The sequence below is a fragment of the Penicillium maclennaniae genome (assembly GCF_028827695.1).
Source record: "Penicillium maclennaniae strain IBT 15551 chromosome Unknown utg000008l:1.0-3552695.0:1.0-3555053.0, whole genome shotgun sequence".
NCBI lineage: Eukaryota > Fungi > Ascomycota > Eurotiomycetes > Eurotiales > Aspergillaceae > Penicillium > Penicillium maclennaniae.
The window spans coordinates 1,537,880-1,558,600 of NW_026623220.1; the positions used below are offsets into that span (position 1 = coordinate 1,537,880).

Below are 20,721 nucleotides of genomic sequence, written 5' to 3' on the forward strand. Positions count from 1 at the left end.
TTTGTACTTTTCCAGCATGTCTGCGTAACCCTTACTCTTTGCCTACACGACTGCCTACCCCTCAATCAGGTGCCAATCAAGCGTATTTACTTATCGCGAGATTTTCCCCAAGTTAAGAGTAGGACTTCTGTCGTTGGTGGCGTTGATCATATCTAGGCAAGTGATAACGAGCTGGAGGCTATACATTCGTACGGAACATAGTTTCGAGCCATGATTGTGCTTTGCCCCTTGATATACAGGCGCAGAGGCCAATCAAAGGGGCGGTTCGGTATCAACACTCCCAATCAGGGAGCCCCTGTCTGTCGGAGAAGTAGTGCGTGGCCAGATAAAAGATTCCTGTGCGGGATTGAGTTCAATCTCAGAAGTCTGTCCTTAGACAATCTACATCCAATGGATATTCCAAATAGACGTTCTTACACCATAATGAGTGCACCAAAAGTGTTCTGGGCCACGCTCACCGCCAGCACCACCAGATGTAGCTTAGATGTCCGATCAGCTTGACACTGCCAATTGAACGTCGAAGTTGACAAATTCCTCCCAATAAAAGCGAAGATACGGCACTAGTGCTAATCAAGAACGTAGCGGGCAGTACGCGTACTGGCTATGCCAGGGTTTAGGGGCAAGGGCGAAAAGTGGGCATTGGCTGAAATGTGGCTCTTCCGCCCACTGCGATCACTCTCCGCCTCGTTTCCTGATAGGACTATCATTCCGAGTATTTAGTAGGATATCTGAAGGTAGTCGTCCAGCACCGATTTTACCATACGACCTTCTAAGCTAACTGGAGGAATTTAAGAAGAAGGGGAAAGGCGCCCTTCTTAATGCCCCCCAGCGATGCTTCGAAAGAAGTCCAAAAAGAGTCAAGGATTCAATGGGAATGCCCCTTCAGTTTCTCAACTCGAAGATTCATGAATAAGAATGCCTTTGGCGTAGAGAGCTTATTGCTCTTATAGCTTATTATAAGATCTTGACGACACCTGATCCTTAAGACACCTGATCATCTACAATTTTGCTATAGAGAGAACATTTCCTTGTGTTTGCCCCTAGTCGCTACCACAACTGAGTGTAATGCAGCCTGTGTAGCTTTGAGAGTCTAAGTTCAGTACTGCGGCTCGGTTCTTTTGGGTGGTCGGAGGTTGAGTGGTGTTCTTGCTTCCTAAAGATTTTATGGGGACCGTTTTAAACCTTAAGTCGTGTAACGGTGTATCCACGCATGCTTCACGAAGTAGCAGCCCTGTAATTCGAGGTAAATAGGGTCCGAATCTTGATTTAAATTCCAGCGTTCAACTTTTCAAGATCCCAAAGTTCTACAATTCCATGACTGACTTACCTATTTGTCGCCTTGGGTCAACATTCTGCAGATTTTCGTAAGAAAGCATTACGAAATCACAAGCCGATTTTGCACAATGACTAGCTACCATATTCTCTATTGAGGCAGGGTCCTACTGATCCTAGCCCTGTGCCACATGTGCAACCCAAAACCCACCATGTTTGTTTGCATGTGCGGGTGTCCCAAGGTTTCCAGTTCAGATCAAAAATTTGGCTTCTGCAGACAGTCAACGTCGAGGTTTAAATGCTGGCCATACTAGGCAAGCGCCTGGGCATTGGTCGGTACATTATCTATGTGTTGGCCCAAAAAACGTACATTGAATCATCCATCGTCCTCACGGCCGCTTGGATACTATTTACTCTTTCACTTTTTCTTTGATTCTTATTACCAGGCGTACCCTTGGATAGTTACGTGTCTCTAGTCGAGCTTTGAGCCAGCTCGAAGAAAAATTCATCAGGGTGACCGTTTCCATTGGTCCCAGCCAAGCCAAGCTTCTGTATAGCGCCTCTCCCGCGCTATGTCCAACGAAAATCAAGTTTTAAAACAAGCTTAAACGCGTGGAGTGCATCCCACAACATGGTACACACACCAAGCGCGGAGCAGCTCAGGTACGCGGATTGTTGTCTTACAACGCCGAGGAGATGTCTCAATAAGGCGGGAAATTCGCTCGAAGATTAACAACCTACGTCTACCTATGTCTACCTACGTGTTCAGCTGAGCCCAAACGCAACTATTGTTGATGATCAATAAGCGCAGTCCACGTGAATAGGGCTTGGATTTGGATTTGCTCATTTCAAAGTGGCCTGGTCCCTTGGCGGTGTCAGACAGGCAAGGCACTAGACACAGGCTCGAGTCTGAAGAGGCACGAACTTAGAGCTCGGCAAATTCTCAGCGAGGCGTTCTGCCGGGTACGCAAGCCACCCTCAGCAAGTTTCATGGAGAATCTTCTGTTCTTCCAAATTTTATCAAGATGAGGGGGTGATGATACCACGGCGATGGCGACATCTTGCGACATCCTCTCACGATGGAGTCCAAGTCATGGGTCGTGGAGAGCCGATCCGCTAAGGTGCAACGAGATGCTAGATGACGAGAGCCAAGGTCGGCTCGGACTCTTACCGTGAGCTTTGTATCTTGGAGAAGGCCTAAGTCGCGGTGAGAGCCGGGTTTTGCTGTCGGTCTCAGCTCTCGACGTGTGTTCTCCTGCAACTCCCCGTTGTTGGACAGGGTCTGCATCCTGATCGCTCGGATTTGCCTGCCCTTTGGAGCTGAGCTCTGTCCTTGATGTTGGGTTTCACAAACCCCTCTCTCGGCCTTGCTAGCGCCCTTGATCATAGTCATCCTTATTGAAAGGGTGATCGCAGCCTTGATTGCCCGTTTGACCGGGGAGCGCTCCCCACTATCGCGAATTTGATCCGCACCCATAAATGGTATTGGGTGTACCGGTTCAAGCTAACGGACCGGGCTTATCACCTGGCGATCTCATGAGCCTCCAGTTGAAGCTTACTGGGGCCGACCGAGTCCCACATGGGAGCAGATCATCCACCTCCCGGGACTTGCGGCGCCCTGTGCGATACCTGTGCGGGCCTAATGGGGCCCCAACACTAAATGCCCCCGCAACGCATATGACTTGAGATATAGAAACTCGGTTGCCTCGATTGGCATGGCAGCAAATGAAAAAAAATCAAAAATCAAAAATCAAAACTTTCAAGTCGGCGACCCGAAACAACAAAGAATTCAATAGTGCTAACGAAATCGATCTCCCTTGCCTGCCACGATAGAAAGGGAGAATGTGGGTCTCATGCAACCGCAACATGAGCACTACCAAGTTGCGAATCACGCACTCCTGAACCCCCTGTCGACCACACTATACTTTGCATAAACGAAATTGAACACGAATCTGTGTGGAGATGGTGGATGTGTTGTGGAGTGATAGCCTGGGTCTAGGGCGGACGTCTGCAGTTGCGGATGCGAGACCTCACAGAAGGGATAGTCGGGGCACTTACGGCTGATTGCCGGGATCTGGGGAGCAAGCGTCGGTAATCAAATTCCCTAACTGGGTCGAGGACCGCCACCCTCTAAGAATCTCCCTAGAGGCCCATTTTTCCTCCGGCTGTCCCCTTTGTGGCGTTCGAGCCACGTCGGAAGGCCCAACTACTGACATGTGCCTTACATTCATAGGATCCGATGCATACCATGGCCATACTGTGATTGGCATGGTGGGGTCCCAAGACCTTCGATCAAGGCGAAAGATGGACTCGGCAAAGCGACATCTGCATGACCTTCAAAAGACTCTAGGGGGACTGCCCGAGTCAATATAAATTGAGCGCATTCCTCCAGGTCGTATGAAAGAGCATCGCCATTAATCCTTCGACAACCCGGGCTTACTTTCGACCGCCACAATGCTTGCCCTTTTTTTCTTCTTCATTGCGTTGGCTTGTGCCTATCCCAACCGGGGCCCTTGTACCGGAGACTGCTGGACTCATGATCCTTCAATGATCCAGCGTAAGTCTGATGGAAAGTACTTCCGTTTCGCTACGGGAACAGGTGTCAATACCATGACTAGTTACTCGGTAAAGGGTCCTTGGACGGACGTCGGCTCCGCTTTGCCCAATGGCTCCAGCATTACGGTCTCCGGCGTGAGCAGCTCTGACATTTGGGTATGTTTGCCTCACTATATCTACCAAAATTCCACTAACATCAACCTACAGGCCCCTGATGTGCACTATCAGAACGACCAGTACTACATGTACTATGTCCTTTCTCAGATTGGGACCCAAAACTCTGAAATCGGCGTGGCCACCTCGAAGACTATGGAACCCGGCTCATGGACCGACCACGGCTCCGTCGGCATCCCGGCCAACAGCGAGTACAACCGCATTGACCCCAACTGGATCGAAATCGACGGCAAGAACTACCTCAACTTTGGTTCCTTCTGGCAGGATATCCATCAGATTGAGATGGAGACCCCTCTCAAGGTCGGCTCTTCCGCTGCTTACCAATTGTCCTACAATGCGACTCTCAACCACCGCGAAGAAGGCTCCTTTATGTTCAAGTACGGCGACTACTACTATCTCCTCTACTCCGATGGTATCGCTGGCCGATACACCGCTACCTACCCCGCTCAGGGCGAGGAGTACCACATCATGGTCTGCCGCTCTTCTACTGGAACTGGCGGCTTTGTTGACAAGGACGGCATTGCCTGCACCAACACTGGCGGGTCTCTTCTCCTGGCCAGCCATGGACAGGTCTACGGGCCCGGTGGACAGTAAGTCACTCCTGCAATTCAATCCTTTACACAAGTAACATCTAACAACCAATCAGGGGTGTTGTCGATGACAAGGATCTTGGGCTCGTGATGTACTACCACTATTACCCGCTTGCCACTAAGGAAGCCGGTGGTAAGGGTAACGCAGGCTACATGTACTCCTGGAACGAGCTTGGCTGGGAGAACGGCTGGCCCTACGTCAAGGCCACTTAGGCTTTCTCTGCACATATTTGCATTGCCTCATTACACATACCAGCTTAAGCTGCGAGGCTCTCATGATTTTAATTTCTGTCGATGGTCGGGATCCATACTTGGTTTAGAGCACTTGAATAGTGCACTTGTTCATTCGATACCCATGCCCCTTAATGCTCCATGGCTTTGTTTTGCCTGGCTGGACGCGTCACAGAGTATATTAATACTAATGTGGCCTGTGAGGCTTCTGCACATTCTAATTATATATGTCATGTCAATCAAATCTCATGACTTAAGATCGTTCCTTCCTTTCAACCTGCCTTCAAGTGCTTTTCGTAATGGATTTATAGACCATGCTGAGTACTCGAGTTTTGCTCTTGTGACTTTTACCGTCCCACATAGCGCAACTCAAGGGTCCTCAGTGGCAGGTAGGAAATGCTGGTGAACACGAGGGCCAGCTCATTGGCAATGTCACCGCCATCTGTTCCGATTTTTGCTGCGAGTGCGCCAACATAGTATGTCTCCACCATACCCACAATCCAGCCTGCGGCACCGCACAGGAAGGCCGTTAGTCCGGCATAACCAACAGGCATCTTGGAAGGGGTATTCCAGGCGTCCAAATCATAGTTCGCGAGATTTCCCTTTCGGAAATAATAATGCTCAATGAAGAGGATCACAAAGAATGAAGTGTTCCAGTACCCGAGCAGAGAGAGGAAATTCTCCAAGACATCGAGCAAGGAATTACGACCTGCGATTCCAAGAGCCAGAATACCGCCGAAGACAAGGAATGACCAAAGCACGCGCGGGACCTTGGCGAATGGGGCCGCGAACAGCTGGGCCGACAGTGCACCGGAGTAAATCGCAATACAGTTCACACCAACTGCGAGGGTAATGTTAGCGCCTGGGATACGTATGATGTATCGCAGAGATCACTTACTGCCAGATAAGACGAGCAGCACAAGCAAAAATTTGGCAAACCCGGTGGGGTAGATGATCGTTTTCAAGATCTCGCCAATGCCCGTGTCGTACGCTTCCGCCCACTCGGGGTTCGTGTCCAATGCCGAACTGATGCAGGCACCGAGCAGCATGCCGATACAAGTGGGGATTGTGATACCGAGAGTCGTGTATGTAAAGATCTTAACCTTGGACGTGTTGACGGGGTAATGGACGTAGAAATCGGATACGATGGAGCTCCACGAGGCGCTAGATCCATAGATGACACCGATAAGACTGAGCACGTTGCCTGATTTAGTCATTCCAGTCACCGTCGGGGCTTCGGAGAGGTTGGCGCGATGAGCGGCTTCGCCATAGATGATCATGAAAATGATGAAAAACATGATCCACGCGTATTTCTCATAGAGTAGTACACCGCGCAGTCCGACGAAGCTGAATAGGAGACTAACGCAGGCGATGATGACGACTCCCACGGCGACGGAGACATGACCATCAGACACGGCGTTGAGTGCCAATCCGCCCGTGATGCAGTTGACAGAAGCCCAGCCCAGCTGCTCAATTACATTGAGCAAGGCAATGATGGACGAAGGGTAGTAACCCAGCGAGTAGCGCGAGATGGCAACTTGGCGCAGACCCGTTCCAGGGCCCATAGTAGCGCACCAGCCCTAAAACTCGACCGTCAGTCTTCATTTCCCCCTTTGTGCACATCAACCTCCCCAGGAGAAAAAGGAAAGCGCACCGTCACCATAGCACCCAACAGCGTCGCGAAAATCACAATCGGGATCGTCTCCCCAAGTGACAAGCCAAATTGCCGGCCCAAGAACCCCGTACTGAAACAACTGATATTCATTGTCGCCGAAGCCCACATCAACGCCATCACCAGAGGACTAGGCGAGTTGCGATTCTCGGGATGCACGCGATCGAGACTGTGGGACTCAATCCCCAGTTTGCGGTCCAAGAGATCTTCATAATAGCGGATTTTGGCGAAGAAGCCTTGCGCGGGCTTGACTAATTCATGTTCCTGGTCGACAGCGGTCACAGCGAGCTGGAGCTCCTTTTCTATGTCGTGCTCGCTGTCGGAGGCCATTGAGGGAGCGTGGGACAGGTGCAAGAAGAAAAATCTCCGCACTCGCCCACAAGCTCTGGGGGTCTTGGATTTTAGTAGTGCGCATTATTCGGAGAATCTCTTCGCGGGTCGCGTGTGGGCCTGGCCGCTTATTGACGGTGGCCAATTTGGATTTTTTGGCACTTTCTTTGAACACGAATGCTGTTGTTGGAGAACGAGGTGAATTATAGTGATATTGTTTCATACTACAGAAACATAGACTAGCAACGTTCAGGTGACTGTTCTAGAGTGTCCTGTTACAGGTCAACATTTAGGAAAGAAGTATGGGGTTAAGCTTTAGCCTTGGCGGTCCGAGAAAAAAAAATATCTTTTCCTTATCAGGTGGGGTGGCTTATGTCGGATGTCTCCGAATCTTTGGGTTCTTCTTCTTTGCCTCAGGTTCTGCTTGTCATTGGATTGACTGGATCCAGACAGTATATTGTCATTCCACTGCGACTTGCCCTGGGGCGAATGATGCGTAGCTAGGGTTGATTCGCCTCTTTTTCCGAGGCCAACTTTTGCCCCCATGCACTCATCATGAACACACCATGTACATGACTGTGGTACGGGAATCCCAAGCATTGAAGGGTAGAACCCGGGTTAATGCTAGGTCGGTAGAGGTCTGGACTCAAAACCCTGTGCCAGTGATTGCTCTCGCTCTTACGGTCTGACAACGGTCGAGGCTGAGCCTACGGCTACGTCTTGGCTGCTGGGCACGCGGTGCGGCGTCGAAGCGCCTGGCAGCGATCTGGGACATCTCACGGAGATCATCCCGAGAATGTACTGCTTTCCCGGGCCATTGGCTCAAACATGACTGGCCGGTAGTGGTGGAGAGAGGAGATGTGTGTCGACTTGTGGCACCGTTTGGCCCGTAGGGATGTGGTGACATCTACTATTCAATTAAGAATACTAAAACGACAGCTCGTTTCACGAGGGCATTTTAGATAATTGCAGAGTTAGATAAGCGAGTAGAAAGTGATGAAGTTGGCGACGGTGTCGGCGTCGGAGAAAACTTCCCCGGAGCCTCGAGCTGGCCTTTTCGGTCACTTTGTGTACTTCGGGGGTTCTCGACCTCACCTTCCACCTTTCATCTCTCCTATTCCCCCCCTTTTCTCTTTCCCCTCACTCTTCTTCTTCTAAGAGCTCTGTTCATTCAGTGTCTCTTTTCCTTCTTCTGGGTACTCGTAATTCATCCGGGTTCTCACTAGACTGCTCTATCTCCGCTCCTCGGGATATTGCTCTCAAGGCCAAGTTTCAGTTGGGCATCACTAAACTCTCGAGTCTCAATTCGGAAAGGTAGTACTCAATCGGTACGTTCTTTCTCACTCCTGACCCATTCGTCTCCGGTCTCTTCCTCCATTCCCGTGGTTCTCCTCCGTCGCAATGCTAATTCGGACCGGGTTTGATTCGCAGTCTACCGCCGTACCGTTTCTCGTCGATCACTCCGGTCTCACTCTCTCGGTCAATTCATCACGCTCATCATGGCTGCTCAAGCTCCCGCTACCAATGGTGGCTCTCAGTCTCTGGCTGCCATGCTGGAGGCTCAGCACGAGGCTCACAAGCCCACTGTTGAAGAAGTGGTGGATGAAGAGGACCTGAAGCACCCCCCTCCGTCGTCTATTGTCAACTCAACGCCCGCCGCTGCCACTCCCATCGCCTCGGAAACGTCTACACCTGCCGAATCCGCAATTCCATCGCCCGTCCCGAAGGCCGCCGCAAAGAAAGCCCCCGCCTTCGACGTCCAGTCCGATGAGCTGTTCCCTGCCCTGGGCAGTGGACCAAAGCCTGCGACCCCCGCTGCTGCCACATGGGGAGGCAAGCCCTCTGCGGCCGCGGCTGTTGCCAATGGTCAGGCTGCGAAGCCCATGAACATGCCCCGGGTCATGTCTCTTCCTGGAAAGCACCTGGAACAGCTTCGCCTGGCTCCTTCCCAGATGCAGCCGCGCGGGCAGCTCAAGAAGCCCCTTCGGGACATCCTCCGGGACATCTCCCGGAGATCCAAGGCCAATGTCGACATGCGCGGTGGCCCCGGGGGATCCATCATCTTCGAAGGAAAGGGCTCTGTGGACTCTGTTCGCCAGGCTCTGAAAGAGGTCGCTCAGCAGGTCGGATCCAAGGTACGTGGAGATCAGTTTCCCTGAACCGTCTCGGGCTAATCTTCTGTCTTCCATAGCAATCTGTCAAGGTTCCCATTCCCACCTCTGCCCGCCCTCACATCATTGGCCGCCAAGGTGCCGTTGTTCAGGATATCCAGACTCGCACCGGTGCCCGTGTCCAAGTTCCCCGCGCCGACAATGACGCCCCCGCCGATGACGATGATGAGGACACCATTGATGTGCTGATTGAGGGTGATGCCGTGGCCGCGGAGATGGCGCGCCGGGAGATTGAGGCCATTGTCAAGGAGCGTGGTTCAAGCATGAGCTTGCGCTTGAAGACAATCCCCCCGGAGTTTTTCCCCTTCATTGCTGGTGCGCACGATGGTACTTTGCGCCAGATTGAAGAGCGCACAAAGGCGCAGATCAATGTGCCTCGCTACGATACATGGACTTCTCAGCCGCCTCCCCAGGAAGCACACCCGGGCCAGGTGCAGTTTGTCCCTGTTGCTGACAAGCACATTATCATTTCTGGAGAGCGGGCTGCCGCCCAGGAGGCACGCGCAGAGATTGAGCGCATGGCCGCTGAATTGCAGCGCAACCTGACTCTGCGCCAACTGGCCATTAACCGTGGCCAGCACCAATTCATCCTCGGCAATGAGGCTGATGCTCTTCACCTGTTCCTTGCTCAAACCGGATGTGCCATTGTTTTGCCTCCTGCTTCTGACGAGAGCGAATTCTTGACTATTACTGGCCCGTTGTCTCAGATCGAGAACGGCATCAACCACGCGATGGATCTTGCGACCAGCATGCAAATGGCCAGCATTGACTTGTCTCGCCAGCACCCTGCTGCCCCTGCTGGCCCCCACGCCCATGCGCGTGCCCTGACCCAGTACCTTCGCCGCCGCGAGGTCATCAAGCAGCTTGAGTCGGCTTACGATGCCCACATTGCTCTTCCCCAGACCCTCGACGGTCCTGTCAACTGGGAGGTTTACTCCCGTGACGGCAAGAACACTATCCGCGCCCGCTCCGATATCATGAACCTGGTGCAGGCTTTCCCTCCTTCCCGTCTGCGCCATGTCCCCGTCGATCCTTACTTCCACTCTCACCTGCGCAACCAGAGCGCCCGCCAGATCCAGAGTGACTATGGTGTCCACCTCCTGATTCCCGATGATGCTGAGTCCCCTGAAGTTGTCCTTGTCTACGAAGGCCCATCTGCTACTGCCTCCGATTTCGAGGTGCCAAGACAGCGCCCCTCTCCGGCGGAGGTTGCCGCGTTCGAGAAATCTTTACAGGAGGCTCAGGAGTACCTCCTGAACGCGCTTGGAAACCAGCAGGACATTGTCGGCAAATCGGTGTCGATCCCCGCCAAGTACCAGGAGAAAGCCCGGCGATTTATCATTCGTGAGCAGGAAGCCAAGGGTGAAGATAGCATCCCCGTGCGTGCCATCGTTGGTGAGCCTCGTGGCGGCTCGGTGGAGATCGCTCTTCGCGGGCCTTCTGATCTCGTTGCCGAGCTCGATGCGAAGCTGGCAGCTTTTGTTGTGGAGCAGGAGCAGGATGACTTGGAGCGCGGATACACCACCACCTTTGATTTCCCTCAGAAGTATGCCAACATCCTGATCGGCAAGCGTGGCGAGAACATCAACAAGCTGCGCGAAGAGTTCGATGTCGACATCAAGGTGGAGAACGGCAAGGTCGAGGTCAAGGGACCCAAAGCTAAGGCGGATGCTGCTCGCATGCGCATCATCAACATGGGCAAGAAGCTCGAGGACGAGAGCACTCACATCCTCAAGATTGCCCCGCAATATCACCGTGAACTGATTGGACAGCGCGGTAATCAGGTCAACCGTCTTCAAGATCGCTACAACGTTCGCGTTCAGTTCCCTCGCGCAGCTGCCGCTGCCAACGATGACCAGTCGGCCATCGAGACCGGCAGTGATGCCGGTGGTGCTCGTGCTGGTCGTCCCAGCAAGCTGCCGATGAGGTCTTAGTCAAGGGCCCCAGCAAGGGTGCTGACCAGGCTCGTGATGAGATTCTCAGCTTGTTGCAGTGGGTGATTGACCACTCTCATTCCGCCACCGTCTCTGTTGCCCAGAACCAGATTGCTTCACTGATTGGACAGCGTGGCCGTGAGATGGACAAGCTCCGTGCCGACACCGGTGCTCAGATCGATGTTCCCAGTGCCAATGATGCGCCGGACGCATCTGGTCGTGTCCAGATTCGTGTGAAGGGTACCAAGCAGCAGGTTGCCGAGGCCAAGAAGGTTCTGCAGCAGCGTGCTTCTGAGTTTGATGCCACTGTTACCAAGTCTATTGAGGTTGATAAGAAGTACCACAAGGCCCTTATTGGTGGTGGTGGTGAGTATAATCTGCACGTCCTACCTTCTTGCACTTCCCACTAACATCTACTAGGTGCCAACATCCGCAAGATTGTTACCGATGCCGGCGGCCCTAACGACGGCAGTGCTGCTCGTATGGTCCGCTTCCCCCGCCCCGATAGTACTGAGTCTACCATTCGCCTCGAGGGAGATGGGAAGATCGTCGATAGCATCATTGCCGCTATTGAGGAGTTCGTCAAGGAACGTGAGGACCAAGTGACCGAGGTTCTTGATGTCCCTACCGCCCAGCACCGCATGCTGATCGGTCGGGGAGGCGATACCCGTCGCGGCATTGAGTCCAAGTTCAGCGTCACCCTGGACATCCCTGAAACAGGGCTCTGGCCGTACTGATGTCAAGCTGAAGGGTCCTAGCAATGCCGTTGCTGAGGCCAAGGAGCACATTCAGGGCATGCTGAAGGAGCAACACGCCGAGACCATCGACGTTCCTAGCCACCTGCACCACGTTGTCGCGGACAATGGTATGATCTTCCGCCGTCTGCGCAACGACTACCAGGTCACCGTTGACCACGCTGGTCGCGCTGTGCCCGCCCGTGCGGCGGACTCGACCCGTGATGCTTCCAATGGCGCCATGCCCCTAATTACCGACGAGCCCGATATGGATGCTCACTCCTGGAACGTGGTTGACAACTCCGCTTCCGTAGATGCTGATGCCTCGCCCTTCCCTGGGTTCTTACCGGCTCCCCCGAAAATGTCGCCAAGGCCCGCGCTGTGATCGAGAAAGCCATCTCTTCGGCCACTCAGCAGTCCGCTACCGGATACTTGATCCTCCCCGACCCGAAGACCTACCGCTTCGTCGTTGGCCAGGGTGGCAGCCAGATCAACGCCATCCGCAAGAAGACCGGCTGCCGTATCAATGTGCCCAAGGATCAGGCTCGCGGCGAGGCCATTGAGATCCGGGGTAGCGCCACTGGCCTGGAAGAGGCCAAGGACATGATCTTGGAGGCTGTACAGAATGGCTTGAACGGCTCTGCGCGGTAATTCTTTTTTGTGATTTTCCAGTCCGTCGAGTTGAGCACATAACGACAGACGATATATGCGCTTGACATTTTGACACATACATCTGATCTCTGCTAGCGAGGGAGCAGGGGTCTTCTTGTTTATTTGAAAATTTCCACATTCTACATTACCAGTGTACTCAGTATATCTTATTTCTATTTCCAAAACAAGATTCTCTTCTCCATTCCACCGTTCCCTGTTGCAGCTTCGAAGTACGGGATGTCCACGTTGACAATCAGAAGAACCAGTAACAACATGATCAAAGTCAGATAGTTTAAGCAACGTTGCCACCCGCGTGGCTTCACTGTCCGTGCCAGTCAGAGACGACGAGTGATATTGTGTGCAGCCACTCCCATCATCTGTGTAAACAATGACATCATACCCTCTGCCACCGCGGACTTTTATATTACACCACCGCCCCCCTTTATCAGATACTTCAGAAACTTCTTGAGTCTATCACCTATCTTTTCTATAAGCAGATCTGATAAAGAGATCTCAAACCGCGAATCCCACCAAAACCTACAGTTTACCACTTCAAACACATACAATCCTAACACAATGCCAATCGGAAACGGCTCGTCCGACCAAGGCGCAACAGGCGCCGCCAAATGGGTCACTTCTACACTCGGAAACACCGTTGGCGGCGTCACACGCACTGTGGGCGGCGTGACGGGCGCTGCGACTCGCGGTATTGGCGAGACTATCAATAGCGCGACGGGCAGTGCGGGCAAGCCTCTTGGTGATGCATTGAGTTCTGGGGGCAACGGGCTTGAGGATGGGGCGAAGAGTGTGGCGAAGGGAGTGGAGGATGCTGGGCAGTGGAAATAGGGAACATGGCGGAGTAAATGGGTCCAGATGTTGATTTTCTTGCAAGGTTGTTTCTGGCAAGGACGGGTGGATGCGATTTATGATCGTACTTAACGAAGGGTTTAATATTCCACTATTTGCTTGATGCGTCATGTGTGTGTGATGCATGCGTTTCATTTCCAATTGCTTGTACTTTTAGGTCGACGGTATTGCCTAGAGCTTTGATCGGAACTCCGCTCGGATGGCCTCAAGTCGAGATGGTCCATCATAGATTTGTTGCTCCGCTATCCGGGTATTGATCTGGGGTATTCAAGTCAGCCCTTTTATCCATTGCAAGAATGAACGGTCGAAAACTTACATGCTGCATGCCGAGCTGCTCAATTCTTTCCACGCCCAGTAAGCGCATACAAGTCTTCGTCTCGTCGGCCAAGACTATGAGTCCAGTTAGTGAATCCGCATAGAGAATGAGACTAGGAATTTCTCTCACTTTGTAACGTTCTCTTCACACCATCTACACCACCAGCACTCAATCCCCAAAGTGCAGGTCGGCCGATTCCAACACCCCTCGCACCCAAACAAAGCGCCTTCACGACATCTGTGCCCCTCCTGATACCCCCATCAACCCAAACCTCAATCTTATCAAACACTTCTGGGCAATACTTTCTCATTTCAAGTAGGGTATGCACAGCTGGAGGCGAGGTATCAAGAGACCTACCCCCATGATTTGACAGGATAATCCCTTTAACCTGTGGCGCATGTAAAGAAGCAATATACGCATCCTCGTGCGTCTGCAACCCTTTCAACACAACAGGCAATTTCGTATGCTCCGCAATCCACTTCAGAGTCTCTTTCCAATTAAGCGTGGGATCGAGGCCCTGGAACACCGCCCTTTCATCTTTCTGCGAAACCTCCGGAGACTTGATCTCGGTGATTTCACTAATGACATTCCCACCGCGCAGATCATCTTCGCGCTTTCCCATGACCGGCGTGTCGAGAGTAAGAACCAGGAACTTGATCGCAGGTAGCTTGTTGATTCGCGCAATCATCTTTTCGCTTCTGCTACGCTCTTCTTGTACATACAGCTGCCAGCCGAAGGTCTGTTCAGACGACGCGCCCGCGACGATCTGCTCGGGCGTCATGCTTGCGCTGTTGGAGATGATCTGCATTGCGCCGAAGCTGCGACATGCCTCGGCAATTCCGGCTTCTCCACTCGGATGGCCTAGGCGGGCCATTGCCGCGGGGGAAATGTAGATGGGCATGGAGACCTGATTATCGAGTAGTTTGGTAGTGATGTCGCAGTTCGTACAATCAATGAAGACGCGCGGGCGTAATAGGATGGAGCGGAACACCTCGGTGTTGAAGCGCTTCGTGATCAGGTCATCCGCTGCGGAATAGTAGTAGGCCCAGGCCTTCTTGCTGATTTTGGCAGTGGCTGCTTTTTCGAATTCGTCCATGTTGAGGAAGTTTTGAACGGGAATCTCGTCGACGTTGCCCTGAGGTGAGGTTTGAGCTTCAGACTTGGGCATTGTTGATGGGTCGACTGTTCCTAGATATGCCTCGGGTTTGAGATTCTCTTCGAGAGTGCCGTCTGGGTGGACGGGGTCGAAGTCCTCGGTGGCATCTTTGCCTGCTAGTCTGAGAATGACCTTGGATCCACCTGGGTGGTCGGCGATGAAGTTGGTTACCTGTTGAAAGTTAGTTTCATGATATTTAAGGTCTCTTTTGCTGCAACTAGTCTGGCAAACTAGGGGGTGTCTCACATCGTAGACTTTACCATGAATAATGACCCAACAACTTCTAGCAGAGTTGTGTTCAGCCACTAATATAACGTTAGCTAGGTCTGTTCCAAGATGTCAAGTCTATATACAAGTGGTGGCAACGACACAGTGGTAAACATGACAGACCTTCTGCAGCATCGAAGACCTTCCTCATGATGAACAGATGTCGAAAACTGAGGATAGACCGCCGTGCGGATATTTGGATATCTCGTGGTCGATGGCCGGGAGACGCCGATATAGGAACCGGAAAAGGGGAAAAAGGGACCACCAATGGTAAGTGTAGGGTAGAGGATTCATCAGCAAGACGAGGCTCGGGATACTGCTGCCCCTTTGGGCTTTGGTGGGTCTGAAGTAGACTATAATCATCAGGGCCTCAGATAAGGCTTGCGGGGTATCGGATTCTCACCGACTTCGGCCACTATCACGACTCGTGTTCTCACCAACTGCCAAATGGCGCCGTCTAGCGCAAAGACAAGAAGAAATGTTCGCATAGATTCCTTATCGCCTAATCGCCAGATAGCGGCAAAAGGTAAGTTGTCTGCGCTACTCATAAGATCGAGCTAATAAACCGTAGATTGCCGCCAGTGCGTGACGCGTCGTATCAAATGTGATCGGTCTGTACCGCATTGTCAAAAGTGCTCTGTTCGTGGTCTTTTGTGTCCTGGTTTTCCCCTTGTGCATCTCAGATGGGTCCAGGGAGTGGCTAGCAGAGGGTATCTTACGGGCAAAAGCATACCACTTGTGGAACGCAATCCTTCTGTGCCTGACCAGGAACATGTCGTAGCCTCTGAGTCAAGCTCCGTATGGTCGCCTCAAATAGTTTCAATCCATAGTTTATCCCCGACGAGTGATTCAGAACTCGCAACTCAGCACCTTTCACAGTCTCTTTGCGACAAACTACTCCTCCACTTCCTCTCTAACGTTGCTTCCCGTCTAACATGGATTGATGGCCCAGCGAACCCATGGAGAAATCTCATTCTACCGTTTGCGAGGCGATCTGCCTCTCTCCGCTTGTCAATCCTGGGTCTGGCAGCGGCCCATCTGTCTGCCACATCCGCAGAATTCGAGCGATCCTCAATTCACCTGCGAGTGAACCAGCGTCTACGAAATGACATCCTCGGAACTCTTAGCAACAAAATGCATATTGAGCGCTCTGCAAATTTCATCTCCGTCGGTGGAGGCTTCCTTGACTTTTCATTAGTTGAGATGCTTGCTTCAATGCTGGTACTTTGTTATGGTGAATTACACATCCCGGGCTCGACAGATTGGAAGCTCCATCTCCGTGCATGCCACGCAATTATTGAAAGACATCATCTGCGAAGCATGCAGGAGCTCTCAGGGGATGTAATTGCCAAGTGGCTTATAAATGAAGTCATTGACCTTGAGATCTTTGGGAATTTGTCGGCTTTTACCATGGAGCTTGACCCCAGCAATATGATGGCCTGGCCTGAGGTGTTCGATGGCGACTTCTGGGACTTCACGTTGCTCATAAACGAGATAACAGTGGCTGAAAGGTCCCACTATACTTTCTCACATAGTAGCGATGGTCTTGTACAGACTGACATGAGATATTGGCACGCTAAGCTAGATACAGCCTGCATTCGAGCAACCATGCTGATTTCATCTTTTTCTGAAGATGAGCCGCTGGAACGGAACCGGTTTCGCGCTATCATAGAAGCACATTACCATGCCTGCCTTATCTACAATTACCAAGCTCTTGCATCTCAGGCTGAGGCGGCCGTGGCGATTCAATCATCTTCGAACGATCTCTGGAATATAATTGTGGCTGTGACCATGGAGCCGGGACCGACGTTTGCCCATGATATTTTCTTTCCCTCTTTTCATCGTTGGCACTGAGTGTCAACATGACAAGCAAAGACAATCACATATCGAGACAGTATTCCTACACTCTATTGCTACGACCGGTTTTTGGTGCAATCATGCTGCCTTGCGATTCCTTCGTCTTTTCTGGGACAGTTCACGCGATGGACCCCACAAAAGATGGATTCAATTTGCCAGAATCAATGAGCACAAAATTGGGTCTTTTTTTGTCTTTTAAAGCATTTGAAATACAAACTCAGCAAAGAATATGTGTATCATAACCATTTCCAATTTTCCGTCCAGATCATCACATGTCATAAGTCTCTTCATCTTCTACCCCAAACAGGACCCTCATCGGGTCTTGATAGTTCATGAAACCCACGCCCGGGTCGCAAACACCGTAGCCAAGTAGCCTTTGAGCCTGTGGTTTCAGGTTCCTCACTCGTTCTAATGGGACCATCAAGAACTGGTTCTCCGCAGGTCGTAGTGTAGGCTTGCAAAGGAATATGCCCACGGTCTCGCGACGTTCATCTCTACAGGCAGGTAAGATTGTTGGTCAGCAGTTCCTCAGTTGACACCCAACACCAGTGGAATCAAGCTGAACTTACTGCGTGATGTTGCCGCCACCGGCGTGATAAGTGTTGCCGAGGAAGATGAATGCATCACCGGGCTCCAACTCGGCAGGAACAGCCTCTTCGTTGTATGGCCGGCGGTCAGGACCCCACAAGTGAGAGCCTGGGATAGCAATCGTAGCACCATTCTCTTTTGTCGTTTTAGTCAATGCTGTAACACACCCGATCATGCAAGGCATCATTTCATTGGTGGGATGGTAATCACTGTGCGAAATCGTTAATAAAGGAGGTTTACTCTTAACCCTCAGGAAGGAGCTCATACTTATCATCACGGTGCAGAACCTGCTGTCTTCCACCAGGATTTACCCGAAACCCAACAGTGGAAGATATGATGGGCTTCCCAGTGCAAGTTACCTGTTGATCATCTCTCCAGTACTTGAAGGTAGACGACACCAATTTATTGGCAATCTCGATATAGAAGGGGTTACACGCCAGATCAACGCATGCGTCTGAGAGACCCAGAAGACCTGTCGCACGCTGAGTAGTTGAAGGGAAAAAACCAGACTTGTCTGGTATGTCGTTGTCAAAGTGTGGTTTCAAATCCCGTTTAATCTGCTCGGCTTCTTCCTGGAGAGGAGATTTTCAATGATGACTCCGCCATCACGGTTGATGACTTCAATAGCTCTGTCGGGTGTTACAGAGGGATCTGACGCGTTAAATCTGACGATAGTAGGTTTGTCGGTTGGAGCAATCATAACGGTAAGAAATTCTGGATGCTTCGCTTTTCTTGCGATTTTAAATTACAATATAAAGATGATGGTGATACATACCCAGAATCGGGGATACTGTTGGCTTTATAATTCACCTGAACCACCATTGATGTTGTCCACTCGACCTAGATCTCGAACCTCTAGTGATAGAAATGTATCTTGAGGATCCATCCCAGCTCTATCGACCAATACAAGTGAAGAAAATCTCAAATTACCCCGCTACCGTGACGAGAAAGTGTCACTTTTGAACCAAAATATTAAGATAAGGCTAATCCAAACCAGACAGGTCGCATGAGAAAGCTGACCAGGAGATTTCGGTGGCCAGATGCCGACAAATGTCATCTACACACTGGACGTTACATTGGTTCAATGGCCCCCGAACATCTAACCCTTTTCAGGCAGGTCCGGCGAAAAAAAGACACAGCAGGGTTGGCCACCTGTCTGACAATTGTGAAGCTAACCCGAACTGACAGCTCGGCGAAGAAAGTCCCTGCGGGGTCGAACCAGGGAGTAAGCTCGGAACTTTCCAGGCTCTAGGGCGCTTTTAGGTAGCGCCTCGCTACGCCCGATTCAAGAATATTTTCACTTGGCTTTTTTTTTCTTTTCGCCCCGTAGTTCTGGGAGGGGTACTCCCGCTGTCCCACAATATTGATATCGTGCCAACGAAGAGGTCCACTTGATTGTCGCAACCCCAACAGTGACCGGACCCATATCAAGCTTTTAAGGTTCGTGCATTGTGAATCATGGGTTGAATATACCTCGCTAACGGCCCCTAACGTGCGAAGATTTTATGCTCAGGCATTACGTTTAAAGATTACCTTAGAATTCCAGAGGCTGGACACGGGCGATCTTGCCTTGGTCTTGTCATCCTGTTACGTGATGGCTATTGGAAGCAAAAAGAAGTCACCCAGCACGGGTGAGGCTAAGGAAGCCGGTGGTCCACCTTATGAGGGTAGTGATGAAATTCCGGGGGAGCCAAGACAGGTGCCAGTGCTGCAGCGGAGACTCAAGAGCAGACACTTGCAAATGATTGCAATTGGTAAGCATAGACCGCAATCTGATACCATATCCGTCATTCACTTACTACCTCACAGGTGGCACGATTGGTACTGGTCTGTTCATTGGAAGCGGAACAGCTCTGGCGAATGCTGGTCCTGTTGGTGCCTTGATTGCGTATATTTTCATCGGCTCCATCGTTTTTTCGGTGATGACCTCTCTCGGAGAAGTAGCAACTTATCTTCCAGTCGCGGGAGCATTCACATCTTATGCAACGCGCCTGGTTGATCCCAGTCTCGGCTTTGCCATGGGTTGGATATATTGGTTTTCCTGGGCCATCACTTTTGCTCTTGAACTCACGGCCACGGGCCTTATCATTCAATACTGGGACTCTACTATCCAAATTTCGATATTCATCGGAGTATTCTGGGTGTTAATCACCGCACTCAACTTCCTGCCGGTCAACTTCTATGGCGAACTTGAGTTCTGGTTCTCAGCCATCAAGATTTTGACGGTCATCGGCTTCATGATATTTGCTATATGCGTCGATGCTGGCGTGGGTCAACAAAGATACCTTGGTTTTCACAATTGGGTGCACCCTGGTCCTTTTGCCGATTATCTGGTGACACCGGGTCCAACGGCCAAATTTACCGGCTTCTGGGCTGTTCTTATTCAAGCTGGCTTCTCATGCCAGGGAACTGAGCTGGTTGGTCTTGCTGCGGGTGAGAGTGAAAATCCACGAGAGACTGTTTCCCAAGGCGATTCGGACGACTTTCCTCCGTATCATTCTTTTCTATGTTCTCTCCGTGTTCTTCATTGGTCTCCTAGTGCCGTCTGATAATAAGGAACTCCTGACGGGCACAACAAATGCTGCAGCGTCACCATTTGTCATTGCGGCAAAACTAGCCGGCATCAAGGTTCTGCCTAGTCTCATCAATGCTGTCCTGTTGGTTGTGGTTCTATCTGCTGCCAATGCGAACGTCTACAGTGGTAGCAGGATGTTGATCGGGCTCGCACAAGAACGTTTTGCACCCGCGTTCTTCACCAAAACTAACAAAGGAGGCGTTCCTTATTATGGAGTAGCTGCCACCGCAGCATTTGGTCTCCTAGGATTCCTGAACGTGTCCAACTCTGGGTCCACTGTTTTCAACTGGCTGCTAAACATCACTACAGTTGCAGGCTTTATTCTCTGGGCGTCCCTCAATGTCTGTCACATCGCGTTTATGCGTGCATTGAAAGCTCGGAAGATGTCCAGAGACTTACTGCCTTACAAGGCGCCGTTCCAGCCTTTCCTTGCATATTATGGACTCTTTTTCAACATTCTCATCATGTTGACGCAAGGCTTTACCGCGTGGATTCCTTCATTCGATGTGGAGAGCTTTTTCATCGCTTATATCAGCCTTATCCTCTTCGCCATACTATACATTGGCCACAAGCTCGTGTTCCGAGACAGATTCGTCTCTCCCATGCAAGCCGACCTTGACACCGGACGACTTGAGATTGAGAGTGAATACTGGGAGATAAAGGTGCCTACTACATGGTATGGCAAAGTATGGATGTGGATTACCGGGTGATGAAGAAAACCCACTATAGATCGGATGCTGGGGGTTTGGTATGATGTACATCTTGTTCAATATTGGAAAT

At 51.3% G+C, this 20,721-nt stretch overlaps 8 protein-coding genes across 8 annotated transcripts; 5 read left to right on the forward strand and 3 right to left on the reverse strand.

Moving 5' to 3' along the window:
* Positions 1–3,726: 3,726 nt before the first annotated feature.
* Positions 3,727–4,805, forward strand: N7477_009559 (uncharacterized protein; the record flags this gene model as incomplete). The annotated part of the gene is made up of 2 exons (XM_056971220.1): positions 3,727–4,592; positions 4,649–4,805. The coding sequence occupies 2 exons, from the start codon at positions 3,727–3,729 to the stop codon at positions 4,803–4,805; spliced, it is 1,023 nt and encodes a 340-aa protein (XP_056818199.1).
* A 365-nt stretch (positions 4,806–5,170) lies between these two features.
* Positions 5,171–6,825, reverse strand: N7477_009560 (putative nucleoside transporter; the record flags this gene model as incomplete). The annotated part of the gene is made up of 3 exons (XM_056971221.1): positions 5,171–5,664; positions 5,722–6,403; positions 6,478–6,825. 3 exons carry the CDS (start codon positions 6,823–6,825, stop codon positions 5,171–5,173), a joined length of 1,524 nt encoding a protein of 507 aa, XP_056818200.1.
* A 1,499-nt stretch (positions 6,826–8,324) lies between these two features.
* Positions 8,325–12,315, forward strand: N7477_009561 (putative RNA binding effector protein Scp160; the record flags this gene model as incomplete). Its single annotated transcript, XM_056971222.1, is given in 6 exon segments — positions 8,325–8,960; positions 9,017–10,901; positions 10,913–11,296; positions 11,351–11,625; positions 11,651–11,974; positions 12,037–12,315. 6 exon segments carry the CDS (start codon positions 8,325–8,327, stop codon positions 12,313–12,315), a joined length of 3,783 nt encoding a protein of 1,260 aa, XP_056818201.1.
* A 576-nt stretch (positions 12,316–12,891) lies between these two features.
* Positions 12,892–13,161, forward strand: N7477_009562 (uncharacterized protein; the record flags this gene model as incomplete). Its single annotated transcript, XM_056971223.1, has 1 exon — positions 12,892–13,161. The coding sequence occupies one exon, from the start codon at positions 12,892–12,894 to the stop codon at positions 13,159–13,161; it is 270 nt and encodes an 89-aa protein (XP_056818202.1).
* Positions 13,162–13,353: 192 nt separating this feature from the next.
* N7477_009563 (FMN-dependent alpha-hydroxy acid dehydrogenase) lies at positions 13,354–15,072 on the reverse strand (the record flags this gene model as incomplete). Its single annotated transcript, XM_056971224.1, has 5 exons — positions 13,354–13,440; positions 13,499–13,572; positions 13,628–14,825; positions 14,901–14,959; positions 15,045–15,072. 5 exons carry the CDS (start codon positions 15,070–15,072, stop codon positions 13,354–13,356), a joined length of 1,446 nt encoding a protein of 481 aa, XP_056818203.1.
* Positions 15,073–15,368: 296 nt separating this feature from the next.
* On the forward strand, positions 15,369–16,775 carry N7477_009564 (Zn(II)2Cys6 transcription factor; the record flags this gene model as incomplete). Its single annotated transcript, XM_056971225.1, has 3 exons — positions 15,369–15,447; positions 15,493–15,631; positions 15,911–16,775. 3 exons carry the CDS (start codon positions 15,369–15,371, stop codon positions 16,773–16,775), a joined length of 1,083 nt encoding a protein of 360 aa, XP_056818204.1.
* Positions 16,776–17,046: 271 nt separating this feature from the next.
* N7477_009565 (phytanoyl-CoA dioxygenase family protein) lies at positions 17,047–18,188 on the reverse strand (the record flags this gene model as incomplete). The annotated part of the gene is made up of 5 exons (XM_056971226.1): positions 17,047–17,272; positions 17,348–17,575; positions 17,634–17,938; positions 17,986–18,097; positions 18,142–18,188. 5 exons carry the CDS (start codon positions 18,186–18,188, stop codon positions 17,047–17,049), a joined length of 918 nt encoding a protein of 305 aa, XP_056818205.1.
* Positions 18,189–18,960: 772 nt separating this feature from the next.
* N7477_009566 (Arginine permease CAN1) lies at positions 18,961–20,651 on the forward strand (the record flags this gene model as incomplete). The annotated part of the gene is made up of 3 exons (XM_056971227.1): positions 18,961–19,120; positions 19,176–19,783; positions 19,836–20,651. 3 exons carry the CDS (start codon positions 18,961–18,963, stop codon positions 20,649–20,651), a joined length of 1,584 nt encoding a protein of 527 aa, XP_056818206.1.
* Between the last annotated feature and the right edge of the window lie 70 nt (positions 20,652–20,721).